Raw genomic sequence first — 23,013 nt, 5'->3', positions numbered from 1 at the left:
TTTACACGCAATAAGGAAATACACTATGGGAACCATTCCAACACTGAATGCAGAAAGGTGCACAGAAGGTTGGAATGATATCAAGTACCTGGACAAGAAAATGGCCATTCAGTAAAGAGGAAGTGCAAAAGGGGGATTAGCAGATGCACAGAGCTGCATAAATGGGCAACAGGAATGTACAGAGGTATAAAACAATTCCCAGCCAAAGAAACGCTAAAAAGATCCTAATTCTTCAGTTCTGGAAGGAAAAAGTATCAGCTGAAAAATGTATGAAGGAAAGTATCAGGCTTAAAACCACAGAAGATAAAACTACTGCAAAATGAGCTTTCACAACAAAGAATCTTGAAGACGTTGAAAATCATCAGGCTGTAGGCTTTAAACAAAAGGAAGTTCCTTCCCCATTTAATCAAACTGCAGGACTCATTGTTACAGGATATCACAGAGGCCAAAAGTACAAATGGCTCTTAAAACCAAGATTACGTAAATTAATAGCAAGTACATCCATCCATCCGTGCATACTAAAAGCAGCAGTTCAGATGCAACCTCTGGCCAAGGAAGTTTTTGAATTGCTGGAAGCCATACACAAGCATCATTTTGTCAGTATTTTGAAGATTCACCTACACACAGACTATAGATTACTTGCAATAAATGCATTATGATATGAAGAGATCACATCCTTAGGAGAAAAAGAGACATTTGATAGGGAAGAACAAACACCAGAAGGCAAATTGCAAGAAACTGAAACAAGATTTAGGCTGCAAGAAGAGTGTAAGCTTTCAGCAGAAGAGATTGGTAGTATTTGAACAGTATCAACAGCTGCTTTAAATGTAGCTTCATCACAAATTTTGTTCCCAGTAAGACTGAGTACTCATCTGAAGTATTTCTGAAGAATACAACTCCATCCAGCTTCAATTTACTAGTAAAGATGATCAACAGGCATCTCACAAAAGGCAGGCACTCTTTATCTTTCAAATGCAGTCCTTGCAGAGGATAGCCCACTGGAGGGGTGTCTGCCCTGCCAAATATCCAGCAGGGCACAGAAACTGAGCAAAGCCTCATGCTCTGCAAGCTCAGCAGGGTCAGGCAGCCCTGCCCTTGGTGCCTGCTCCTCCTCCATCCATTCAGCAGGAATACCAGCAGCCCAAGGTCTTGAGGGGACCATAGGTAGGAGCAGCAGGTATCTGTGGGGAATGCACACGAAAGAAAAATTGACAGGATTAGCAGGACCATAAGAGGACCATAAGCTCAGGGCTGCAGGGTTTTGATTTATACAACAGCCTGGAAATATACATGAGCCTGACCCCTGCCTGTTGAGAGGTTCCTTCTGTGTACGCCTATGAAATGTGTAAGTGGGTGGCATTTTTCTTGGGTAAAATAAAACATCCTGAAAATAACTTCATCCAGATGTCTGTTACAAATTCACTGCACAGAACAGAGTAAATAATACGGAGAATATTAAAGAAAAGCACTTTTTGACAGTGGCTTTGGAAATGCCTGCTGCTCTAAGTTCCAAAGGATCCCTGGTGCATTATACCCTCTCACTACAGAAATCCCCTTACAAACTTCAAAACATTTCTAGACAGAGACAAGCCTGCTCTACAGACAAGGAATTGATTTTACTTTCCTTAAATTTTTCGTTAAATCAATGTGTGAAATGCACACATACTCAAAAACAGCAAGCTGCACTAAGCCAGGACCATGTGATGGGCACAGGTCAACTGTATAATAGGTAAACTGGGAGAAAACTGTCATTAAGCTGCAGGAGAGACTGCGGTACAATTACCACCTGCATAATGAAAAGAGATCCAAGCTAGGAACATTTCAGACTGTTTCAGTCAACTTTGATGATACGATGCCCAATGAAGCTGCTGAAACTGAGCGAGTTCAAGATGCCCTTATCAACTGGCCACAGCTTCCGTTCTCACAGTGGCAAGGCCGTGTGCCAGCTGCTCCAACAACAATGCAGCAGCCAACCGAAACCAGAAGGGCCTGACGCCTTCAGCTGAGTACCAGCCACACACAGCAAAAGCTGTTGACACAGCCTGATGACCACAGCAAGAGCAGATGTCTGAACAGGACAGAGAGCAGCAACAGGAAAAATACGCCATTCGTCAGCTCTGAGCTGCCTGCTCCATTCTTAAGATTTATTGCTTTAATTTAACTAGTACCTTCAGAGACAGTTCTAGCTACATATCTGTGGCTTTCTGAACTACGTTAATACAGAGATAACAGATCCCGGCACTCCACCAGGGCAACAACAAAAAGGCAGAGGAAGAGTATGCCCAGAGATGCCTCTGTCCTCCGCAGCTTTGCCAACATTTTTGAGCTATCACAAAGTGATGCAAATTGACAATACAAACTCTTCTCGTAAACAGATTTAAAATACATTTACAAATCAAAAAATAAATTAAAAAACCTTAAATCTTCAGTCAGTTTATTGCATCTAAAGATTTGTGAAGTCACCTGACCATCTTACCATCAATTCCCATTAGCTGTACCCCACAGGCACGTCCTTCACGTATGTTAGGGCACTGTGCATAGAACACATACATTGCTGCCCTACATCACACAAATCCGTGCACAGGCGATTCCTACCCAATACCTATTTATAACATTATATGCTAACAAAAATACTCTTGAGTCATTTCGAGTTAAATACCAAAGAACAAGAAAGTCTTCAAACGCACGCAGCTGTTACGTGCATAGAGGCACTGCTCTATTTTTGACAGACACTGTCCTGGAACAGCGAGTGAATTAGCTTTCAACCTGAGGCTTACGACTGCAACTTACCAGCTAGTTCTGGAACAAGCTCACACTGAAAATATGCTTGATCAGCTATGGTTAACCAATAATCTTCGGAAACTGGGAGGAGTTTACAAGGACTTAATGAGCACAAAATGACTTTTGAAAAAGGCCACAAAGACCAGCATTGGTTCTCTCCTCAAACGCGTTCTAAGTAAACCATGAACGTGAAAGGCAGAAAGGATATCATAAATAATGATTACTCCATTTAGTAGTAGCTAGAAAGTCAAACAACTGCTCTGGGGGGTAGGGCAGGCAGCACAGTGCATCAAAGCAGCAACACCATCAGAAAATGAGCAATGCCACCAAGAGGAAAAAGTTAATGACCCACTGTACACAGAGGTCACTCATGCACGTGTACCCCTGTGGTTTATACACCTCTGGAACAGCAACGACTGAAAATCTAACTGCAGCTGTGTAGCCCAAAAGGACTGGAAATGCAACATGCAGTGAGCCAACCCAGCACTTCACAGAGCTATATCCTCATGCACCAAGGAACAGAGAGGAAATGGGACAATAAAAATAAAGCAGTACTAAAACAGTCCACTTCAGACTGAGCCTCTGCAGCTATAGAGATGAAGAAGGGGACATGGCTGAGCAGGGGCCCTCCGCCCTCACCCTCCAAATTACTGAAGCTGGAAAGATTCAAAGAAAATGTTTTCTTTCTTGCGTATGTTCTATTGAGGAAAATCAGTAAAGCTTTTGTATAAAATTGTCAAAAGAAAGATTCCTGAAGGATAGAACAACATGTTTCTGATGGCAGAAACTGAATCTCATACTAAATATGCAAGGATAAAGGACAAAGAAAGCATGAGGGGAAAAAAATGATATAGGAAGCACAGATTTCTTAACTCTTATTCAAAGTTTCATGGGCAAATTTTGAGATAATCAGTCCCGAACTGTTAAATTAAGGCTGTAGTTTGGCAAACCCTTTAAGCTGGCATAAATTAGCACTGCTGTTGAAAGAAAGTCTCAGCATCTGCCAGTCCCCTGCGCCAGCACAAACATCCAAACACTGAACCACTGAACCAGGAGCATTTCTTTTGCCAGTTCATTTTTCAGATGGATCAGTTCCCCACTCCAGTTCACAGGATGGCCATGTAAATACTTGTACCAATAAAGAAGAGTGACTAATTTTTCAGCCTGAAGTGCTTGGTAAACTACACTAAATCACAAGGATATAGAAAAGTCAATAGGGGTCACGGGCAGTGCTCCCCAACTTTGGACACATCATATGACTCTTCAATTACAATCACTATACTAATACGTGCAGAGGGTTTCACTGTTATTTGTTATTGACAAGTGTACCCACATATGCACCTGCTCCTGGAGATCAATCTATAGGGAAAACTAATGTAGTACCTGTGTACCTACAAAAGCTTTTAATCTATCTTTTAATTTTCACTGGCCGTAAAGAAGTGTCTTTCCTGGACACCCTGTTTCTCAAGTGGAAGACTACTTGCATTTAGAAATAACAGCCTTTTGAGACCCAAAACACGAGAAAGGACAAATAAAACTGTACTCAGCTCAGAGCTTTAACCCAACAGGAATGTGAAGTCTGCGGGCTGCCCTAAGTATCCATGAATCACCACATAATCCTTCGCTGAGCAGCACACATGTCTAGAAGAAAATGCAATTGCCAACAAAAACACCATCAGGAGGAAAAATCTTTAAGCTAAAGTATCTGTAAAACTCTATCAGGTTCAAGGAATTCAAGCAAGTACTGAGAGACTGAGACCTACCCACTTTTTCCCACAACCCAGTGGCCAATTCTGGTCCATGCAAGCATCCATTACTAACAAATTAAATCAGCAAGTTTGCTATCCAGAAATAAATTAAATGCAAGGGTGATGCAGAATGATCTCTAGAAACGGACATGCCACAGGCAGACTGAGAGGAAGCTCTTCTCCTCCACAGCTGTTGCTCAGCTTTAACCACACCTTCCCTCTGCCCCAGTCAATACCCATATGGCTGTCAAGTTCTTATTCCCTACCTTTGATTTTCATCTGCCATCTTCCCACTGCACATGTAGCGTGACATCCTGCAGAGTAAGATTTGCTGGAAAGAACTCACAGAAGTCTTGCTCAGATTTCCAGCACGCTATGTTGAATGGTATCTGCAAAACTCAAGAGATACGTCTTTTGCTCCCTCTGCCTCTGTTCAGTGCTACACCAGACACTGACAGCTTCAACAGCTGATTACTGCTTTTTTAGCTAAATTTCTCTGTCTTTGGTGACACTACCCAGCCTCTTTGTAGGACAGCTGCGACACAAATGTCTCAATTAAAAAAAAAAAAAAAAAAAAAAACCTCTCCCTTCCAGTTTCTAGAATAGCCAACTGCAGGATATGAGAAATCCACTCACTGACAGAATTTATTTTCTAAAGGAGCATTACTAACTTAAGGATATTATAGGACACAGTCAGAGCAGTCAAATCCAGAGTACCCAAGGACTTCAGAAAGCTCCAGGATGCTCTAGCATGCAGCATCATACTGAAAATCGACCCATGCCCAGGAAATGACAAGCAGCAGATAAAGTATTTACAATCAGGTTAGTTTGAGATCAAGAACAGGAGTAATTCAGCAACTTTAAAAAAAAAAAGAAAAAGAAAAAAAGCATGGGAACAGGCTTGAACAGTATGCAACCTATAAAGCACATTTTTAAGCCACTGGTGGCTGAGGAGCAGTGGGTGTGCTGCCATGATGCAAGAGATAGGAGAGAGTTAAAACTGAGCTGTTCAAGTTGTAGCTCTTCTGTCAGGCTACAAAGGAGTGGGAATGAAACAAAGCTAAAAGAACATAATGGCAATTGTCAAGCTGTCCAGGAACTCCCCCCTCAATAAAAGGGGCAGGGCAGGGACAGGAGATGGGTACTGCTGGGTGTGGGGAGAGCACAAGTAGGAACAGTTGATGGATCAGATGCTTCTTTATACGGTGATTATTAAGTCCCAGCCTGTAATTACTATCTCCCAATATTACTATAACACTAATAAAGAACACAAAGCTTCTGAACTGAAGTCTCAGCTAATCAGCAAAGCCCTCAATAGAGGAGAGAGATACCTAGCAAAAAAAAAAAAAAATTATAAAGCTTCCTTCTTATCAGGCTCTGTATAGAGGGAAGAAAAACCTCACCTGAGGAGATTTGAGAGTACTTCACCCCATCTTTGGTGAGCCACCCTCAGCAGCTATCTAGGACAGGATAGGCAGGAAACAGAAATATGTGCACGTACAAGTGCAGCAGCAGATAAGAGAAAGGGAAGAGAATTAGCATTTGGGGAGGAGATGGAAGAAGAAAAACCTGGAAAACAACAGGAAGCAGGAGAAAGGCAGCAGAGTTCACATCTGCTGGTACCTGCCATTTCTACCACAGGGAGGAAAAAAAACAGCACAATCCAGAAGGGAACAGCAGAACAAAATAAGGAATGTACTAAGTCAGGACTTCTGAGATGAGTAAATACTGAGCCAGAGTGTCCGTCCTGCAACTGTATAGTCACTCTAAAAGCAGTTGGCTGTTTATACCTACTACCATGCAGACACCTCTCAGCCTACAGAATGATCTACTGACAGTCTGGGCTAGGTAGGACAACATCAGCCAGCCAATTTTAGACAGCCCAGTTAGTTTAGAGAAAATCCAAATACAAAACCTCAGATTCCTCACATTTCACCTTATTTATTGTCCTTTTCCTTAAGACTAGAATTAGAGAATGTGTATGGGTTTAAAATAAAATACTCCTGTAAATCAATGCACTTTTTCCCCATAGACAGATTTACATAACGTCCCTGTCTTGGCCTGTACAAGACTAACTTCTTTTCCCTTTTTCATGAAGTATCCAGAATCAGTTTAAGCAACAGCAAGTTCAGTGGCATAACACCAGCAGCTGTACAAGTTAAGCCGAAACTAAATTTGAAGTGACAACCTTCGTATTATCAATTCTATTTGATTTACTTCCCACCATCAAAAACAATTACCCTTCCTTAAAACCTTTGATCAAGAACCCATTTACCCCTGTTAAAGAATCCAGCTGCTAGTTAAAGCTCAGAGAACAGAACTCTAAGATTTTACAGGTATATTTGATTAACAAAACATTTTTGAAGACACAGTCTAGAAAAAAGGTTAATTCCAGCACGCTGTGGAGTGGATTTATTTACGATTCATTCCCTCTAGTAGGATATGCTTGTTTACAGAGCTTGGACTAGATATGGTAAAGGTTAAAGATTCAGTAAAGGCTCCTGTGACTGCTATGACATGATGCCAACCCTTGCACAACATTCGAAAACAAAGATAGTATTCTAAGACAACACACCACTGAACCCAACAAAAATATCATAAAGAACAGGCTGCAAGTGGTTTGGGGCTTTTGGGCTTGTTTTACACGTAGAAGTCTATTTAACAAAAATAATAATGAGGAAGTTGGACTTTAAAAAAGTCCATTCAGAACTGTCCGTACAAAATTGCCTTCTCAAAGCTGTAATAGTGCATGCTGGATTTCCCAGCATGTGAGGCCACACTGGCCCCCCACCCACACAGCTGCAGGGTGAGCAGGGCCCCAGGGGCTGGCATTCTTCAGGTGCTGGGAATTACCCTTCTCACCAGTGGCACGTTGGCTCATTTAGCACCCTCAGTAAAACAGTACACCCAGTTCTCCACACACAAACTGAGCAAACCACAGAGTTGCAACATATGCATACAGGAGTAGTAAGATTATTTGGTAGAGTCTATGCATGCTGCATTTCTATCCATTTTAGTCCTATTACTTGAAGTAAGACCAGTAAAAATTAGTACTGCACAGGGACAGGTTGTTAAAAATTACTGCTGTGAGTGCAAATCTAACTGCAGGACAAGGGGAAATGGTTTCAAGTTGAGGGAGGGGAGATTTAGGTTGGATGTCAGGGGAAATTCTTTACAGAGAGAGTGGTGAGGTGCTGGAACAGGCTGCCCAGAGAGGTTGTGGATGCCCCTCCCTGGAGGTGTTCAAGGCCAGATTGAATGGGGCCCTGGGCAGCCTGGTCTAGTATTAAATGGGGAGGCTGGTGGCCCTGCATGTGGCAGGGGGGTTGGAGATTTGTGATCCTTGAGGTCCCTTCCAACCCTGGCCATTCTGTGATTCAGTGATACTCACAAATATCTGGAAATTGGCTGTATTTGGTTAAGCGAACTAAGCCATGCACTTTACATGGTGAGCTAACAGAAAAGCTTTGGAGTAACTACTGAGTAGTAGCAGCATCTCCACTGCACACTCATCTCTACAGATAAGAACAAAACACATATACACTGCAACTCCTGCAAGAATGAGACTAAACCTTGATCCAGAAAAAGCAGAGGCAAGAAGCAAACAAAAAACAGGGCTTTCCCAATAACCCAGAGGTGTCACCATGTTTCTATCCATCCAGAGCCAGGAGCTCTGACAGCAGGTGTCAAAGAAGCTCCTGTCCCTGGGCCCTACTCACTGTGGCAGAAGGGTGGAGGGAAAGTGGAGGCCTCCAAGGATGCATGAGAGAGGGTGGAAGTCAGTGCATCACTGCTACCTCTGCAGACGTTATGAACACAGACAAACCCACCAAGTCTGACTCTTCCACTGACAGCCCCTCTCACCGATACACCTTTGCGTATGTGTGAGCTCACTAGTAAATCTGTGGCAGTGATGGACAGATTTCCTTCTACTCTTGCTGAAGCTTTAGGAAACTGAGCTTTCCTGCAACACCACAAGCACTGACTTTGGGAGATAAGCAAGGGAACAGGAGAAGACAGAACATACTGCTCCTCACTAGTACAGAAATGCAAACCTGTTGCGATCCCTGGAAATACAGGCATTTCAGCAGCAATTGAAAACCAAGTGGCGCTCAACAGTCTGCATAACCGTACTGCCACTCTACGGAAATGCGGAGCATGCTGCAGTTAGAGATTTCTTTCCCCACCTGTTCCTTCTCAGCTAGCAGAAGCGTTGCTTGGAGGTGCCACATACAGAAGCCCAAAAGTCACATCTGTGATTCAGACTTGCAAGAAGGGACACTGGGAATCGCAGCCCTGGCACACATTACTTCCAGCAGCACATCACTGTGCACACAGACAGAAGCAGCTCTCCTCTTTGATGCATAAAACTGAAGCCCACAAGGCTACAGATGTTTGCAGCAGGTGTGTCTAAAGCACTGGCACCTTAAAGAATCATAAAGGCTGGAAAAGATCACTAAGACCATCCTGTCCCAACCATCAGCCCAGCCCCCCATGCCCACTAATCGCTTCCCTCAGTGCCACACGCACGTTTCTGGAACACCTCCAGGGACCGTGACTCCACCACCTGCCTAGGCAGTGCGAGCCGCTGCCTCACAGCTTCTTAGATTAGAAATATCCGAGTAAATAGGTCTGGAGGAGAAATCCAGACCACGTTTGTGATAGCGTTAATAGAACATTGGTTCAGTACGCACAGTACGCACAGATCGCATTTCAGAACAAAAAGAAGAAACGAAGAGTTCCCCCCACATTCTTCTGCGGCAGGAGGTAACTCAGTGCATCCGAACAGACCCGGGGCTGTCTCTCGCCTCCCAGCTCTCCCCCTCCCACTCCCGTTTCCCACCAGCTGAGGCCCCGCAGCTGCACCAACAACAGCGCGTCTGTGCCCGGGCCGGCCGCGCTGGGCGCCCCTCGGCAGCTCACTGCCCGCCTTATACTTGAACAGAGGTAGCAAACTGTGGAGGGGCTGAAATGACAGTAATGAATATTCATCGCAGTCCTTCACGGAGGGTGCGATCTCATGCGGCGGACCTGAAGGGAATCACCAATCAGGCCGACACAACGGGGCTCGGTTCTGCGTCCTCGGCGCGCGGCCGCACGCAGCCGCCTCCGAGCAGCGCGGGGGTCGCGGGCACGTGCCGCGGCGCTCGCGGGGACGCGCGGCAGCGCAACGCGCAGGCACTCGGCGGGGCGCGCGCACCTGCGCGCCGGCGGCCACGTGCGCGCGGGCACGATCCCGGCCGGCCGGCGGCTCTCGGCCCGTCCCCACTCAGTCCCGCACTCACTTTCGTCCTGCCGTTGATGCGGTAGTTGCCCAGCTTGCCGTTGCAGTGGCGGATGAGATCGTCCATGCTGTTCATGAGCAGGCGGATGGTCTGGCAGCCCGGCTCCTTGCCCTCCACCCAGGTGATCTTGTCGCCGCGGATGTCCTTGGAGGAGTCGCTCTTCTGGCTGACCAGCTGCCCATCGGTGAAGCGGCCGGTGTGATGCAGGGCTCGCACTTCTTGGGCCACCAGCCCGCCCAGCTCCTTGCCCAGGAAGTCGTCCACTACGCAGATGCCGTGCTTGTTCATGCAGGGCACGATGTACTCCAGCGCCAGCCGCTGAGGCACTAGCGACTTGGTCTGCCCGTTGGGACGCAGCGCGGCCCCTCCGGGCCCCGCCTGCACGCCGCTCGGGTACAGGTTCGACTTGTCCCGGTACAGCAGCACCGCCTCCGCGGCGGGAGCCGGAGCCGGGGCCGCCGCCTCTCCGCCTCCGGCCGCCGCCGCGACGACGCGGTCGTCGTCCGGCGGGGCGGCCTCGGCGGAGGGCTCGGGGCCCGACGCCGCTCCCTTCGCCGCCGCCTTGTCCGGGCGGCCCGCGGCCCCGGCGCCGTGCGCGCCGCGTGCGCTGCGGGAGCCGTGGGCGCGGGGCGGCGGGGGCTGAGCGCCGCGAGGCTCCGCAGCGCCCCCTGCCGCAGCCGCCGCGCCTCCCCCGCGGCAGATGAGCTTGTGCTTCTTCCAGTCCTGCCGCTGGTGCTCCTTGCTGCAGTAGAAGGAGCTGCGGCAGCGCCCGCACCGCAGCAGGTTCTCCATCTTCCCGCACAGCTCGCAGTACTGCCGGTCCCGCTCGCTGCTGCCGCCGCCGCCTCCACTGCCGCCGCCGCTCCCGCTGCCGCCGCCGCCGCCCTGTCCGGCGCCGCCGCCGTTGTCATTCGCCATGGCGCTGGTGGTGCAGCCGCAGCCCCGCTCCGCCGCCGAGCGTTATGTAAGGAGGCGGGCGGGAGCGGCGCTACGCGGGCCCCCGCCCGGCCGCGCTGGGAGCAGCGCTCACTGCATCATGGCCGCCCGGCTCGCCGCGGCCCCCGCCGCCCTGCGCGTCCGCCGGCCCGCGGCCTCCCTCCCTGCTCCTCGGGGCGGCCAGGCGCTGGGCTGCAGCGGGGGCCCTCCCTGCGCCTTTAGCGCCGCTTCATCGCCGCCCCGCCAGCGGCGCCGGAGGGCCGAGGGGCGGGCGGGCGGCTGGCGCGATGCGCGGCCGCTCTCCCGAGTGCGCGGCCCGGCGCGGCCGCCGCCTCTGCCTCTGCCCGCCGCGCCTCAGCGCCGTGTCGGGGCGAGGAGGAGGCGCCACGCTCGCGGCCCGCTCTGCACGTACGCCACTTCCAGCCCGCCAGCGCCGCCGGCGCGTCAGGCGGGCGGGGCCGCGCCGCCGGCGGGCGGGGCCGGGCCGGGCAAGCAGCGCCGGGCCGGGCCGTGCCGGGCTGTGCTGTGCCGTGCCGCGCCGCACCGCCCCGCGCCGTGCAGAAGGCCGGGGAGGTCCGCCGTGCTGCGAAGCTGCTGGCGGGGCGTGGCTGGGAACCTCGGAGCGAGCCCCTGCTCCCGGCGCTGGGAGCGGGTGGCATCGGCGTGCCGAGGGGCAGCGGGTGATGAAAGTTGGACTGTGGGTCCGGCGGCCGCGGCCGAGCAGAGGATCGGGTTTTGTCAATCCGTAGGCCCCGAAATAACCCGGCGAAGCAGGAGGCAGCGCCGGCACTCTCCTAAATAATGTGCGGCTTCTATTCGACCTAACCCGGCCCTGACATACGCCGGTGTCAGGCAGTTTAAACGCAGTAGGAAGAAAGAGCAGGTGATGGGGCCGTGAAACCACGAGGAGCTGCAGTGAGCGGGACAAAGCCCCACAGGAAAAGGAAAAGGGTTTGGCAGAGTAACAGGAGCTGCGGGGACCGCGGAGAGGAGACTCCATGGAGGGAAGCGAGTCCCGGCACTGTCATATCGGCTGTCAGCAGCCACGCGAGGAGCTCTGGGATGACGTGTGTGCTCTCATCCACCCAGCTTGAGCCTTGCTGGCTTGCAGTAGATGTCAAGTGAATGCTGTGTATCCTGTACTTCTGTGCAGTACAGCTCAAAACAGTGTGTTGAGGTGCAGCACTCGGCAAACTCTGCACTAAGCTCTAGCAGCTGTCCTTCCTGGGCTATAAGGTTCATCTGTACTGTGGCCCAGCAGGCAAGCAGAGCAGAAACCTTGGTTTGCTGGGCTGGGCAAGGGCACTCAGCTGCTGTTCGCCTCTTCTCAGGACAGAAATCCATCCTAAAGCCAAAGAGGGCCAGAGAAAGGAGCCAACGTGCAGACCTGGGAGTAGAAAAGCAAAATGCGTCCTTTGGTTAGTAACTGAAAATGAGCTATGTGAATGTTCTGCTCATGCTCTGCCAAAGTCTCTTGTGATTTTGGGGACATCGTTTGGTTTTTTTTTCAGCACTGAAGAACATACACCCATATTGTTGCTCCTCACAGGCTGTTGTGAGGGCAGGGATTGTGATGTACTCTAGTAAGAGGGCTTCATCTGTGCAATTAAAGCAGCTCATTCTTACCATCTCTCTATATAGATCTAGATTTAAAATTAACAGATGCAGCAGGACTTATAGGAATGTCAGGCACTGCTGGTACTATGTGAGGGCTGTAACAGGAGAAACAGAGCGCACCAAGGCCACAAACATCCATCATATGCGTACAGAAAATGGAAAGGAAAACCAGACTGGATTATGAGAAAGGCAGAAGGAGGACTGAGAGGACAAGGTCATGTCATACCCATGAATCCAAGGTGAATAAGATCCGGAAGTACCTAGGCCAACTGAAAAAAAAAAAACAACAACAAAACCCAACAAAATAACAACAACAAAATCTGAAAGAACTGGAAAAGCTGGGAACTAGAACCAGATAGGGTACAGGTCAGTAATTGCTTTGTTCATTGCTCTTAAAGGAGGGACAACATAATAGTAGAGGCAGAAGGAAGTGGTTTAAAGACAATGTTTGAGTCCAGAACATAACGTGAACAGGTTTTTAATCCAAGTTTAATGGGAATTGCTCTTTAAATCCAGAATATGAGGTATGTCTGAAGTACCAGGCCAGGCGTTCCTCTAGTAAGCTTTGTGTTGAAGTTAATGTGGCTGAATTCTTTGGACTTGCAGCATTGTTAAGCCAGATCAAATGAGAAAAGAGTCAAGCCTGTTATTTTCAAACACTTTAGAAATGCAAGCAATTATATTCTGCTGGGGAGAAGCTGAGGAGGTAAAAGACCATTTTAATTTATTGTGTACTCTTTCAGCAAACATAATGGAGATGAATGTCACAGACTCCATCATTCTATGATTCTAACTCAACACTCAGACCATGAAACCAGTAAGAAAAGGACCAAGGTACAAATATGGCATCAGGCTAAAACCCAATGATAGTTATTAATTCATGGGCTAATTAGGCTTCAGAACTCCTTTGTTCTTTTCCTCTTTCCCACATGTCAATTAAATGTCTTAATTTTTACATTTGCTAATGTGCTGAACTACGTCAAGTTCTCTTGACACAACATGTTCCCAGCGTGGTCAGAAGAAATAACAGAATCCATTTAAAATATCTGAACCATTTGCCAGTGCTTCACCAGGGGCACAAAACAATGTAATAATGGTTGTATTCCAGTGACAAAACTGAAGTGTGGCGATGGTAGGGAAGTTCTGGAAAACAGTGAGTATTTTTATCACAATCGTATCTACAACATACTAGAAATGTTTTCCAAGCACATAAAGACTCTATTCATTGCCGGAGAGCTTGTTCTTTAAAAGACAACATAAGGGCAAAGCATGACAGAAAAGAACATACAGTATACAAAGCAAAATGACCCATAGGATGGCTGCCAAAACTAATGGGGAGGGCATTGCTTCCCTCCTTTTCTGCAGGTAATTCTTCACGTGTTCCTGAATTTGATATTTCCAAACAGCTCGTGTTTTTTGTGTGTCAGTGAGTGTTGGAAAAGGGCTTGATTGGTGACTAGGTAATGATGAGACACTATTGATCCACAGAGAATGCAGATAAAAAGTCCTCAAAGCTGTACCAGTCCTCACAGGGGGGTGATGTAGGATAAAGTTAATGCAAGGTTGGAGGGTTTTTTTTCTTTAATCACTACTTTGATATAGATCTGATATAGATATGTTTATTAGAAATGCCTAAAAGAATAGGTCAGTCAGTGAATAGCTTTTCTGTTTTCATTGCGTAGTAATAATAGCAGCGTCAAGATATCCTTATAGGTGCTCTATATATCTGGGGTTCTGCAGTGTTCAGGTTGTATAAGCAATCAGGAAGAATCTTTGAAGCTGAGGGAAAGAAGGGAGTGCAGAATAGCAACATGAGGGGCATAGAATTCACAGAACAAAATCATCTTGGAAATAAATTAATTCCATCTTCAGACAGTTTGCTGTCAACAAGATAAAAGTCCCTTAGGACTCAAGGCTGAGATTTTTACTGGTGCCAGAAACCACCTGAAGCTTCACAGAAAGTCCTGCAGCTGGGGACTGTGTGAGGCATTGGTCAAATGCGGATGTGGCTGTGATAGTGTCACTACTCAGGTTTAGGACACGTGGGCTTGTAGTACTTGCTCTTCCTTTCCAGACCACCCCATGTCAGCCTGCCTTATTCCACCTAAGCCGTTATTCCTTGATCTCAACAGTGGCATTTTTCAGGCTTACTTTTCATACCAGCAAGTGAACTCTAACAGGTTTGCAGCTTTTCCAAATAAAACTAGAGAACTGCTTGTCTCTGTTGGATTCTCTGTTAAGCTTACTTCCTTTCTAATCAGGACAAACTGTACAAAGTACACTCACAGGGCTATGCAAGTGTTCTTCTGTTGAATGCACACTTTTCCTGAGGTACTCAAAGGGTTAGCACAGTTTATTCATCTTTCAAACACTGCCCCCATTTCTGCAAAGCTAGGGAGGTTCATCTAGGAGAGATGGTGCCAAGCACTGAGGATTACTGACAGGCTCTGCTAGCGCTGACCCCGATGGAAAAGCACACCTAGTTTTGTGCTGTGATGTCTGGGCATTTTGAGGCAATCTGCAGCTTGCACAAGCCCTGCTACACCCAGAGATTTGTACTTTGCTGTTGTGGTTACTGACCCCAACAAGCACAAGGTGCCCCTGTATTGTGCTGTGCATACATTGCTCAGCACAGTTGTCAGGTGGCACAGCCCTTGGGATAGCAGAGAACCAAGCTCAGGGCCCTGGAGATAAACACAGCACTCTGGAGCCACACTGCATCCAGCTTATTGCTTGTTGACACCACTGCAGAGCTTCCCTAAACACGTCTTGCTGAAATTAAAGTAACAGAATACTTTGGTTGTTTATCACTGAATATCATAATGTTGTATTGTTTAAAGGGAAAAACCTTTCATTATAATCTGAGATTATAAGGGTTGGGCTAAATTACAAGGAGAAGTATTCTCAATTACATTGTGTAAGCCTGGATAGCTCAGTGTTTAATACTGCGGGATTCCTCCAGGCTCTTCAGCTGAAATTGTTTGCTCTGTCCTTGAATCTGTTTGACACGATATGCCTTTACTCCCCTGGGAACAAAGCCTGTTTTTATTACACCAACAATACAGGTTTACAGGTTACAGGGGTTGATCAAGAGAGATTTATGCAGATTACCATGTTTGACTGCTTTAATTATTTTATTCATATTTAAAGAAAGTGAGTTACTCTAGTGAGTTACAATATAAGACAATGCTCTATCTCTATAAGGTGATGGAAATGCAGCAGAGCTTATAAAAAGCTCAAGACTGACACATTTGTCCTCATCTTAAATTTTGTACCGTGAAAAGTTCAAAAGCTTTTTCCACATTCTTTGTGAAGTTTTTCTCAGGAGGGGGTATTTCTGGCTCTGGTTAGAAAAGAGCTCCCTGACTTGCTAAAGATTGACAATTATGTACATTTTTTGTCTCAAACTTAAGCAAGCCTGCAGGCCCTGGGGGTGCTTTAAGTCCAGTTATGGACAAAAGATTTATTTTAAAGAACATTTTTAAAACACTATTTGAAGTCCACGCTCTGATAGAGTGATAAGGAGTTCTGAAAAAAGAAAAAAGAATTCCTCCTTTATCTTTATATAGGTCATATTTATCATAACTGTTCCAGAAGTTTTTCATGATTGTGATACAGACAGGTCTTCTGGCTTTTCAGCAAGGAACTCAGATGCAAGGAAAGTCTCTTTGGTGTTTCAGAGGGTCACAAACATTACGTGACCTTTTTACTTTGCATCTGATATGTGCTTCCTGCCCCTGTGTCATCGTGGCTCAGCATTGTGACATGCTGAAAGATCATCAAGGTGGAAACAATGCAGAGCAGCGTTAGGATGATGTGGCCTGCCATGATAATTTGGTGTGTTCCTGATGTATTGCACATCATATTTTCTCTTTCCTCTTCTTCCAGCAGCCAGGCACGTAGTTCTCTCTTCTGCCAGTGGCTTACCTTGTACTTGGAAAAGAGAACAGCGACAGCTGGAGTGCTGGCAAGGACAGTTTGCTTCCTGGGCCTTGGTTTGGGAAGCTTGAGAGAGCCTCAGCCCATGGGTTACAGTATATCCTGCTATTTAACATGTTACAGTCTCAGTATTTTTCTCCTGATGGCCCAGAAGCTATTATGCAGTGTGCAAGGGAGGAACTCAAGAACTGTTCCTGAAGCCAAGAAGATGTGCTTTCATTAAAGGACTGGACATCATAGTTTTTTGAATGAAGATGCAGTTTCTTTTCCCTTTCTGCAGCTGGCTAGCACAATTTTTGATACTTCCAAAATCTGTTTCTTGTGAAGACTTTTGTTCTAGTGAGAGAGATTCTGAGAAAATAAAAAGCCTAGGACATTTGCTGCTGCAAAAAGAGAAACCTGTCTTGGTAATTTAAGAGAGGAACGAAAGGACAACAGTGAGAGAGTTTTTGAACTGACAACACTGCCCAGGCATTATTCCTCAAAAGATTTTGTATATATATATATATGTTTTTTTCTTTTTGGATAAAACAATTTCTCAAGAATGAGCAGAAGCTTCATTTCCATTTGTTTTCTATGTGAACAATGGTGTCCTTCCCTTCTCTTGATCAATGGGAATATAATATAATTGTGTTTCATTAAACACTATATACTATATATTACTATATAAACTACTTAGCTTGCTTGCACATCAGTCCTGAAGAGCTTACTTTTTTCAGGGCTGCCTGAATACATGTTCATATGCATAAGCTTTGTGAGCCCAGAGAGTCAGCACAGTCTAGGTGAGTTCCATGCAGCTCACACTCTGTTTGTACTTCTCCCAGGACAGTACCAGTGTGTTCCTATTGCGTGTCAGAATACAGCATCTTACTGTTCTCCTACATTGCCCAACCTCACTGTCCCACACCATTCCAAGGGCTTTTTGATGCCTTTTCCTGCATTTCCAGCCTTCCCAAAGAGGCAGAATTATTCCATGCCATTCTATTTGCTGACTGTGCTCTTGTGTCTCTCTCCAACATTTTCTTTGGTTATGCTACATTTAAGTCAGGGTGTTGAGCTGCTGGCCACCAAAAGAAGTGGTTGTATGTCGTCCAGCAGCATGCTCCTTCACCTTTCCTTACCTTAGCACCACACTTGTCTAGCCCTTGGTGAGTCAGTTCAAGAGAATGGTTTTCTGATGGATTAACAAGTTGGATCGGCTTACCATGTGGTTTGATGTGGTGCAAGAGAGGGTGTGGACCCACAGGCCAGGAGTCAGGGAGGGAAAGCTGGACCACCCAAGTCAGAGCAGTAAGCTGACTCAGTCACATTAGGTAGCTTCACCCTTTTTTACTTCATGTTATAGAACTTGACCCTTTCTACTCTATCAGACAGAAGCCTTTCCGTGTGACCTGTTAAAACTGTATGGAGAGTATCAGCAGATCCAAGGTGCTGGATATTGTATACCTGGACAGCTGATTCTTCTATCTAGGGATTTGGGCAGTGGTGTTTTCTTCTATTAGCTCCATGAACAGCATGCCAAGAACTCAAATGTTGGAGGTTATTTTTCAGATTTTACTAGATGAATGAGTCTGTCTGTTGATTAGAATAGTTCTTAATACTCCAGAACTGAATGGATGGGGAAATGAAAATTGTGATGCGTATCAACACCCAATATGATGGTGCTTCTGCATCCCCTTGTCTTCAGTGCTGACAAGCACAACCCTCTGTGTGAATACTGAGTCTAATATCAAAGTAGGAAGCTTTAGCATGTTTTAAAGTACTTCCCAAGCAATTTAACTTTTACCAAGAACAGATATTTGCTAAAACAGGAGCATAATGGATGTATAGTAGTTTAAATACATATAATACTATGAAAAATTGTTGTTTCCCTTCCACAGGATCTGAGCCAATACTGCTTATTTCATCTATTTAAATGGACATTCAGTTGGCACAGTACTGTTAATGACTGGTAAAACATAATGCTGGAATTCTATTAATATTTATAAAATTGTGCCTTAATATTAAGTCCCAGAAAATTAAACTTAACAGGAGTTCTTGCAAACAGACAGCTGAACATTAATTATTAACATCTTTGTTTTGCTCTTGGAGCAATAGAGTACATGTTACTGAACTGTAATTAGGGCTGGGCTGGATCTGAGTCTTCTTATCATGCTGCATCAGTTTGTCCCTGTTGGAAGCATTACCCCTGAACCTGTTCCTGGCTTTGCCAGCCAGCCAATTAGTCACCTAGAGATAAGGTGGCATTTATTGGTAGTAGAAGAATGGCCTTTCATTTTTGTGCAGAAGCAAAAAACAGGTCAACAAGCAAATTACAAATTCTTCATCCACCCACAGCTCAACGGAATCAGAGAATCATCGAATAGCTCATGTTGGAAAAGACCTTAAAGATATAGATATAGAATATCTATATCTATATATATATCCTGATATATGGATATATGAATATATATCATTCATATATAATGTGTATGAATATATCAGGATATATATGGGATATAGAAGGAGATTTCACTGGAGGGAATAGGCAGAGAGAATAGATAGACTGTCCTCACCTATTTACTGAATTGTAAGTGTTGTTGAAATTCGGGTGGGAGGCAAAGCTCCTCCCTTGTGCAAACAGTAAAAGCCACGTGCTGCAGGCAGAAGTAGCTAAGAGCCTTTATTTTTATGTCATTTTATTTTTTAAACAAACAGCAACTTATCAATGTGAGAGGCCAGATGTGGCTAGCTCATTTACAAACAAAGGCTTGTGTGTTTGCGGATATACCTACTCGCTGTGTCCAGCCTGGTTGGTAGCTTATTTTAGACCATATATCCCCTATTTTAAAGAATATTCTGCATTTCAGTAAAAGAAATGATGAGTCAGAAAAAGCTATAGCATGAAGCTAAAAATTCTCACTTTGTATTACCTTAAGATGTTGCTGGATCACAGACCTAGAATAAAAAATATTTGAGATTGTGGGGTCATGCTAGAGAGTCTAATTCTCATTTCTAATCCAGGTGTGGAAGAGGCACATAAACTTTGAAGGTTCATCAATGTGGTGTATAGCACCAAATGTCTGCCCCGTGCACTTGTGTACTGCAGGGGTCTTATGAATGCTATTTCAGGTTGGATATTAGGAAAAAATTATCCTCATCAAGAGCGGTGAGGCAGTGGCACAGGCTGCCCAGGGAGGTGATGAGGTGGTGCCATGCTGCTTGGAAGGGTGCTTTGAGTGTAGCCTTCATCACTGCATTCGTGTAGAAAACGTTCTGTTGCTCGGATGGGCTGTCCTGTGTGAGATAATATGCTGACCCAGTAACCGCAAATGCAGCTCTAGAGAACATTCCTGGGGCAGAACACTTGAAACTTTGTTTCTAAAAGATATGTAAATATAGGAAGCAACCAGCTGACTGCTGCAGAGGCTGGGAAAAAAATGTCCCGCTACCACCCATGCCATTAACATAGGTTTCTTTATGGGGACAGCAGATTAAGAAGTCTTGTCTTACCTAACGTAGCCACGCTGTGTTTTCCAAGATTTATCTACAATTTAGACATGGACAAAAATTTATTCTGGACAAACACTGTGTGGTATTTTCAAAAGAAATAACTTTACAAATGTGATTGAAAAAAAAAATTGAGTATGGCTTCTGACACCTCAGCATCATGGAAATATCAAAATCTCTGTTGTTATACATTTGTTTGATTACCTGGGGGAAAGTCTAAAAATACAGGAAAGAAGCTTACTTTTCTCAAAACGCTGTGCTTTAGAACCAACAGTGCTAGTTTTGGAAACAGAATTCTGACTGTGGAAGAAGGAAAAATTAAAACCAGTCATTTTCCTGCTCACAGACTGCATGTTGAAGAAACTGAATTGCAAAGTTATTATTTGAGCTCAAAAAGCATTGGTACATAATCGTTAAGCCTTTTTTTCTTCCTGCCTGCATGGTTTTAGCATTAAACAAGATCTTCATTTTGTTAGAAAGACATGGATATGATACACATAGGAGCACTGAGACGTTGCCCTGCAAAATAGTCATCTCTCTGCCCCGCTCCAAGTGTCATCCAGATACAAGTTATTTAGAGGCGTTGGAGATGTGCTTTGTGCTTCTTTCAGTGTACTAAGTTTTTATGGTAGTGTTTTGAAATCAAAATAACCTAATCTTACATGTGCTGAAGTCTATGATAGTATGTGCTGATTACATGGCAAATTATAAGGAAAACAACAACTAAGAACAAATAACTTAGTCCAACATATGGCTTCTTAATATGCTGTGACAAAATAGGAAAAAATGGAAAGGGATTTCATGCAGTAGTGTGTATTAGCTCCCAAACCCTTCCCTTTGCTTTTTGATTGAGGGAGCAAAATGACCCTACTCTACTCCATACAGAGAGCAGGCTGATTTTTTTTCTAGAAACATGAAGCCCTAATGAAGGTCTACATCTTAACTAAAGCCTCACCCATGTTTGTCAAGAGCTTCTTGTGAGAGGAGGTGTTCTTGGACATAGACTTTGAGTCCTGACTTTTGCTATTTCTCAAGAAGTGTGGTTCCTTGTCTATTGCAATCTGAAATGCCAGAGTGGGAAGAGTTTTCTTTATGTAAACAAGACTGTTTACATGCATGGGGAAGCAGTCACCCTGAAGTTAGTGTAATCCCTCTGAGCAGCTTCACAGAAACCTTAAGGCTGTACTTTTTAAAGTGGTGCACATATAATGGAGGCACATATGGTGGTTTTCAGAATGTTTGTTACTGTTTTACTAAGTGCTGAAGTACACTGTTCAGAAGTTTAGCTGGCTGCACACTGTGTTGGTGTGAGAGTACCTGAGAAGGAAGGGAGAGGCTAGAACCTGCTTCTAAGTGGTTTATTGACTATTAAACTCTTTCAGTCAGATAAAAGCAACAGCAAATAACCCGATACATGCATTACGACAGTACATTGTCTCAGCATCTCCCTCCCTGCATCGTGTTTCCTATCTAGGTCACTGTGCAGTGTGAGGCTGTTGGTTTACCAGATAAAGTTTCTGCATGGTGACCCAGACCATAGCAATGACAGGAACATTTTCAGGCTCTTTATGCAAACCACCAATATTCTGAGCATGTTCCTGGCACATCTTACCTTCTTATCTTACCTTCTTTCTGGCTGTTTCAGGGCTTGGTGCAGCTTGCCCAGCCCTACAGACAGAGTTGGCTATACTGGCTTTTGAACAGCTTTGGAGATAAAGCCATCTTGCCATCAGCCTGTCACACAAATTCCATTACTATCCTGCACTGCTGTGTAATTAAATCTCCTTCTGCTAGGCATACTCTGGTTTAACAAGTTTTGTGAGTCATGGCAGGAAACTGAGAGTCCCCAAAACCAAGAATGGGCACAAACACCCCCTTGATAATCATCTTATTTAGAGAGAATAAGATTGCCGTCTGTCCAAGGCAGTGAACACCAGATCTCCTCGGATCCCTTATCAGAGTGTCTCAAACTGCTGTACACCAACGTATGCAAAGAAAGTGATCTTGCAGGTCTGAATTAAATGAAGCTTTGTAGTACAGATGCTTGCAAGGAAGTGGTTTGGTGTGCAGCACATTGGTTTGAGAGTGCTTGAGAAGGAAGGAAGAGGTGAGGACTTGAAGATGCAGGTGTTTATTCTCACTAACTGAAACCTGAATCTGTCTACACCACGGGACACTACTACGTGTGCAAGGAGAGTATTTCTCCTCTCTGTTGCACAGGCCTGGCAGCCAAGGTTCCAGCATTTAAAGCAGCACCAAACCCACTTATTACTAGCTGCAGGAAATATGGTGCATGAAAGCAGCTGGAGCAAGAAGGCTGCTTAGTGGCACCATTCTGGCACTGGCTGAGGCAGTGGAGAGACTGCTGTGCATGCCCAGGTCCCCCCACACTGCTGTGCTTTCACACCTAATTGCAGCAGGGAGGGACTGTGCCCCAGCAGCATGTGCCAGGCAATAAAGCATTGCCTCCAGTATGGAGATATGTGCCAGCTTTAGAGGAAAAGGCCAGTTCAAGAGGCCTTTCTCTTACTGAAGGCCTCATTTGGTGGTTGTCCCAATCCATCAGCATGAGAGAACAGCATGAACTGCTTTGCAAACACTTGCCAACCTGAGACACGCGTGTGACCTGCAAAAAAGCAGTGGGATTCACACATAGCCTTCTCCTCTAGAAGAAGGAGATTTCCTGCTTCTTCCTTTTTCAGCCCTCCAGGTGGTTCTAGAAGTTGCCATGAAAGCAGATGCTTGAGGTACTGGCAGAAAAGAACAGCCTGTGTGAGCAGGAATCATGCTCTGTAGGTGAAAAGGTCTAGCATACAGCACCTTTGGTTTGCACATCCCAGGAAAAATGAAACAGTAAATAAAACTGTGCTTTCTTTGGCTTGGGAGGCTGGAGGTTGTGACGACACATGATGTAGTGTAATTCACATTTCATTTCTCCTGTGAGCTGTGAAGTTCATGCTGATTTTCTGTATCTCATGACTTTCTCAGTCTTTACAGGCTTGAGCTCTGATCTCTTTTTAATCCCTGGTATCCATGCTATTTTTAGTCTTGCAGACTATTTTTGGTTAATATATACAAGACGTTGTCTATTTTTAGCTAGCCAAAGCAGCATCCTTTCTCTGGCTGTGAGATCCACACATGCATGTGAATAAATGTGAGGGGCTTTCTTTCTTGCCCTTTAATCAACCTTTTCCACTAACACCCTGATCTTGGTAGAA

At 45.5% G+C, this 23,013-nt stretch overlaps 1 protein-coding gene across 1 annotated transcript in view; it reads right to left on the bottom strand.

Moving 5' to 3' along the window:
- The window catches only part of EGLN1 (egl-9 family hypoxia inducible factor 1), a gene marked incomplete at its 5' end in the record, with an annotated part of 28,123 nt that extends 17,391 nt beyond the window's left edge, over positions 1 to 10,732 (bottom strand). The window contains one exon of the mRNA XM_079550597.1: positions 9,815 to 10,732. Within this exon, the coding sequence (XP_079406723.1) occupies positions 9,815 to 10,732 (918 nt within the window). The remainder of the gene's footprint in view (positions 1 to 9,814) is intronic.
- Between the last annotated feature and the right edge of the window lie 12,281 nt (positions 10,733 to 23,013).

The sequence above is a fragment of the Tetrao urogallus genome, assembly GCF_951394365.1.
Source record: "Tetrao urogallus genome assembly, chromosome: 2".
Classification (NCBI taxonomy): domain Eukaryota; kingdom Metazoa; phylum Chordata; class Aves; order Galliformes; family Phasianidae; genus Tetrao; species Tetrao urogallus.
The sequence above is the reverse complement of the archived record's forward strand: the minus strand, read 5'-3'. Positions and strand labels throughout refer to the sequence as shown.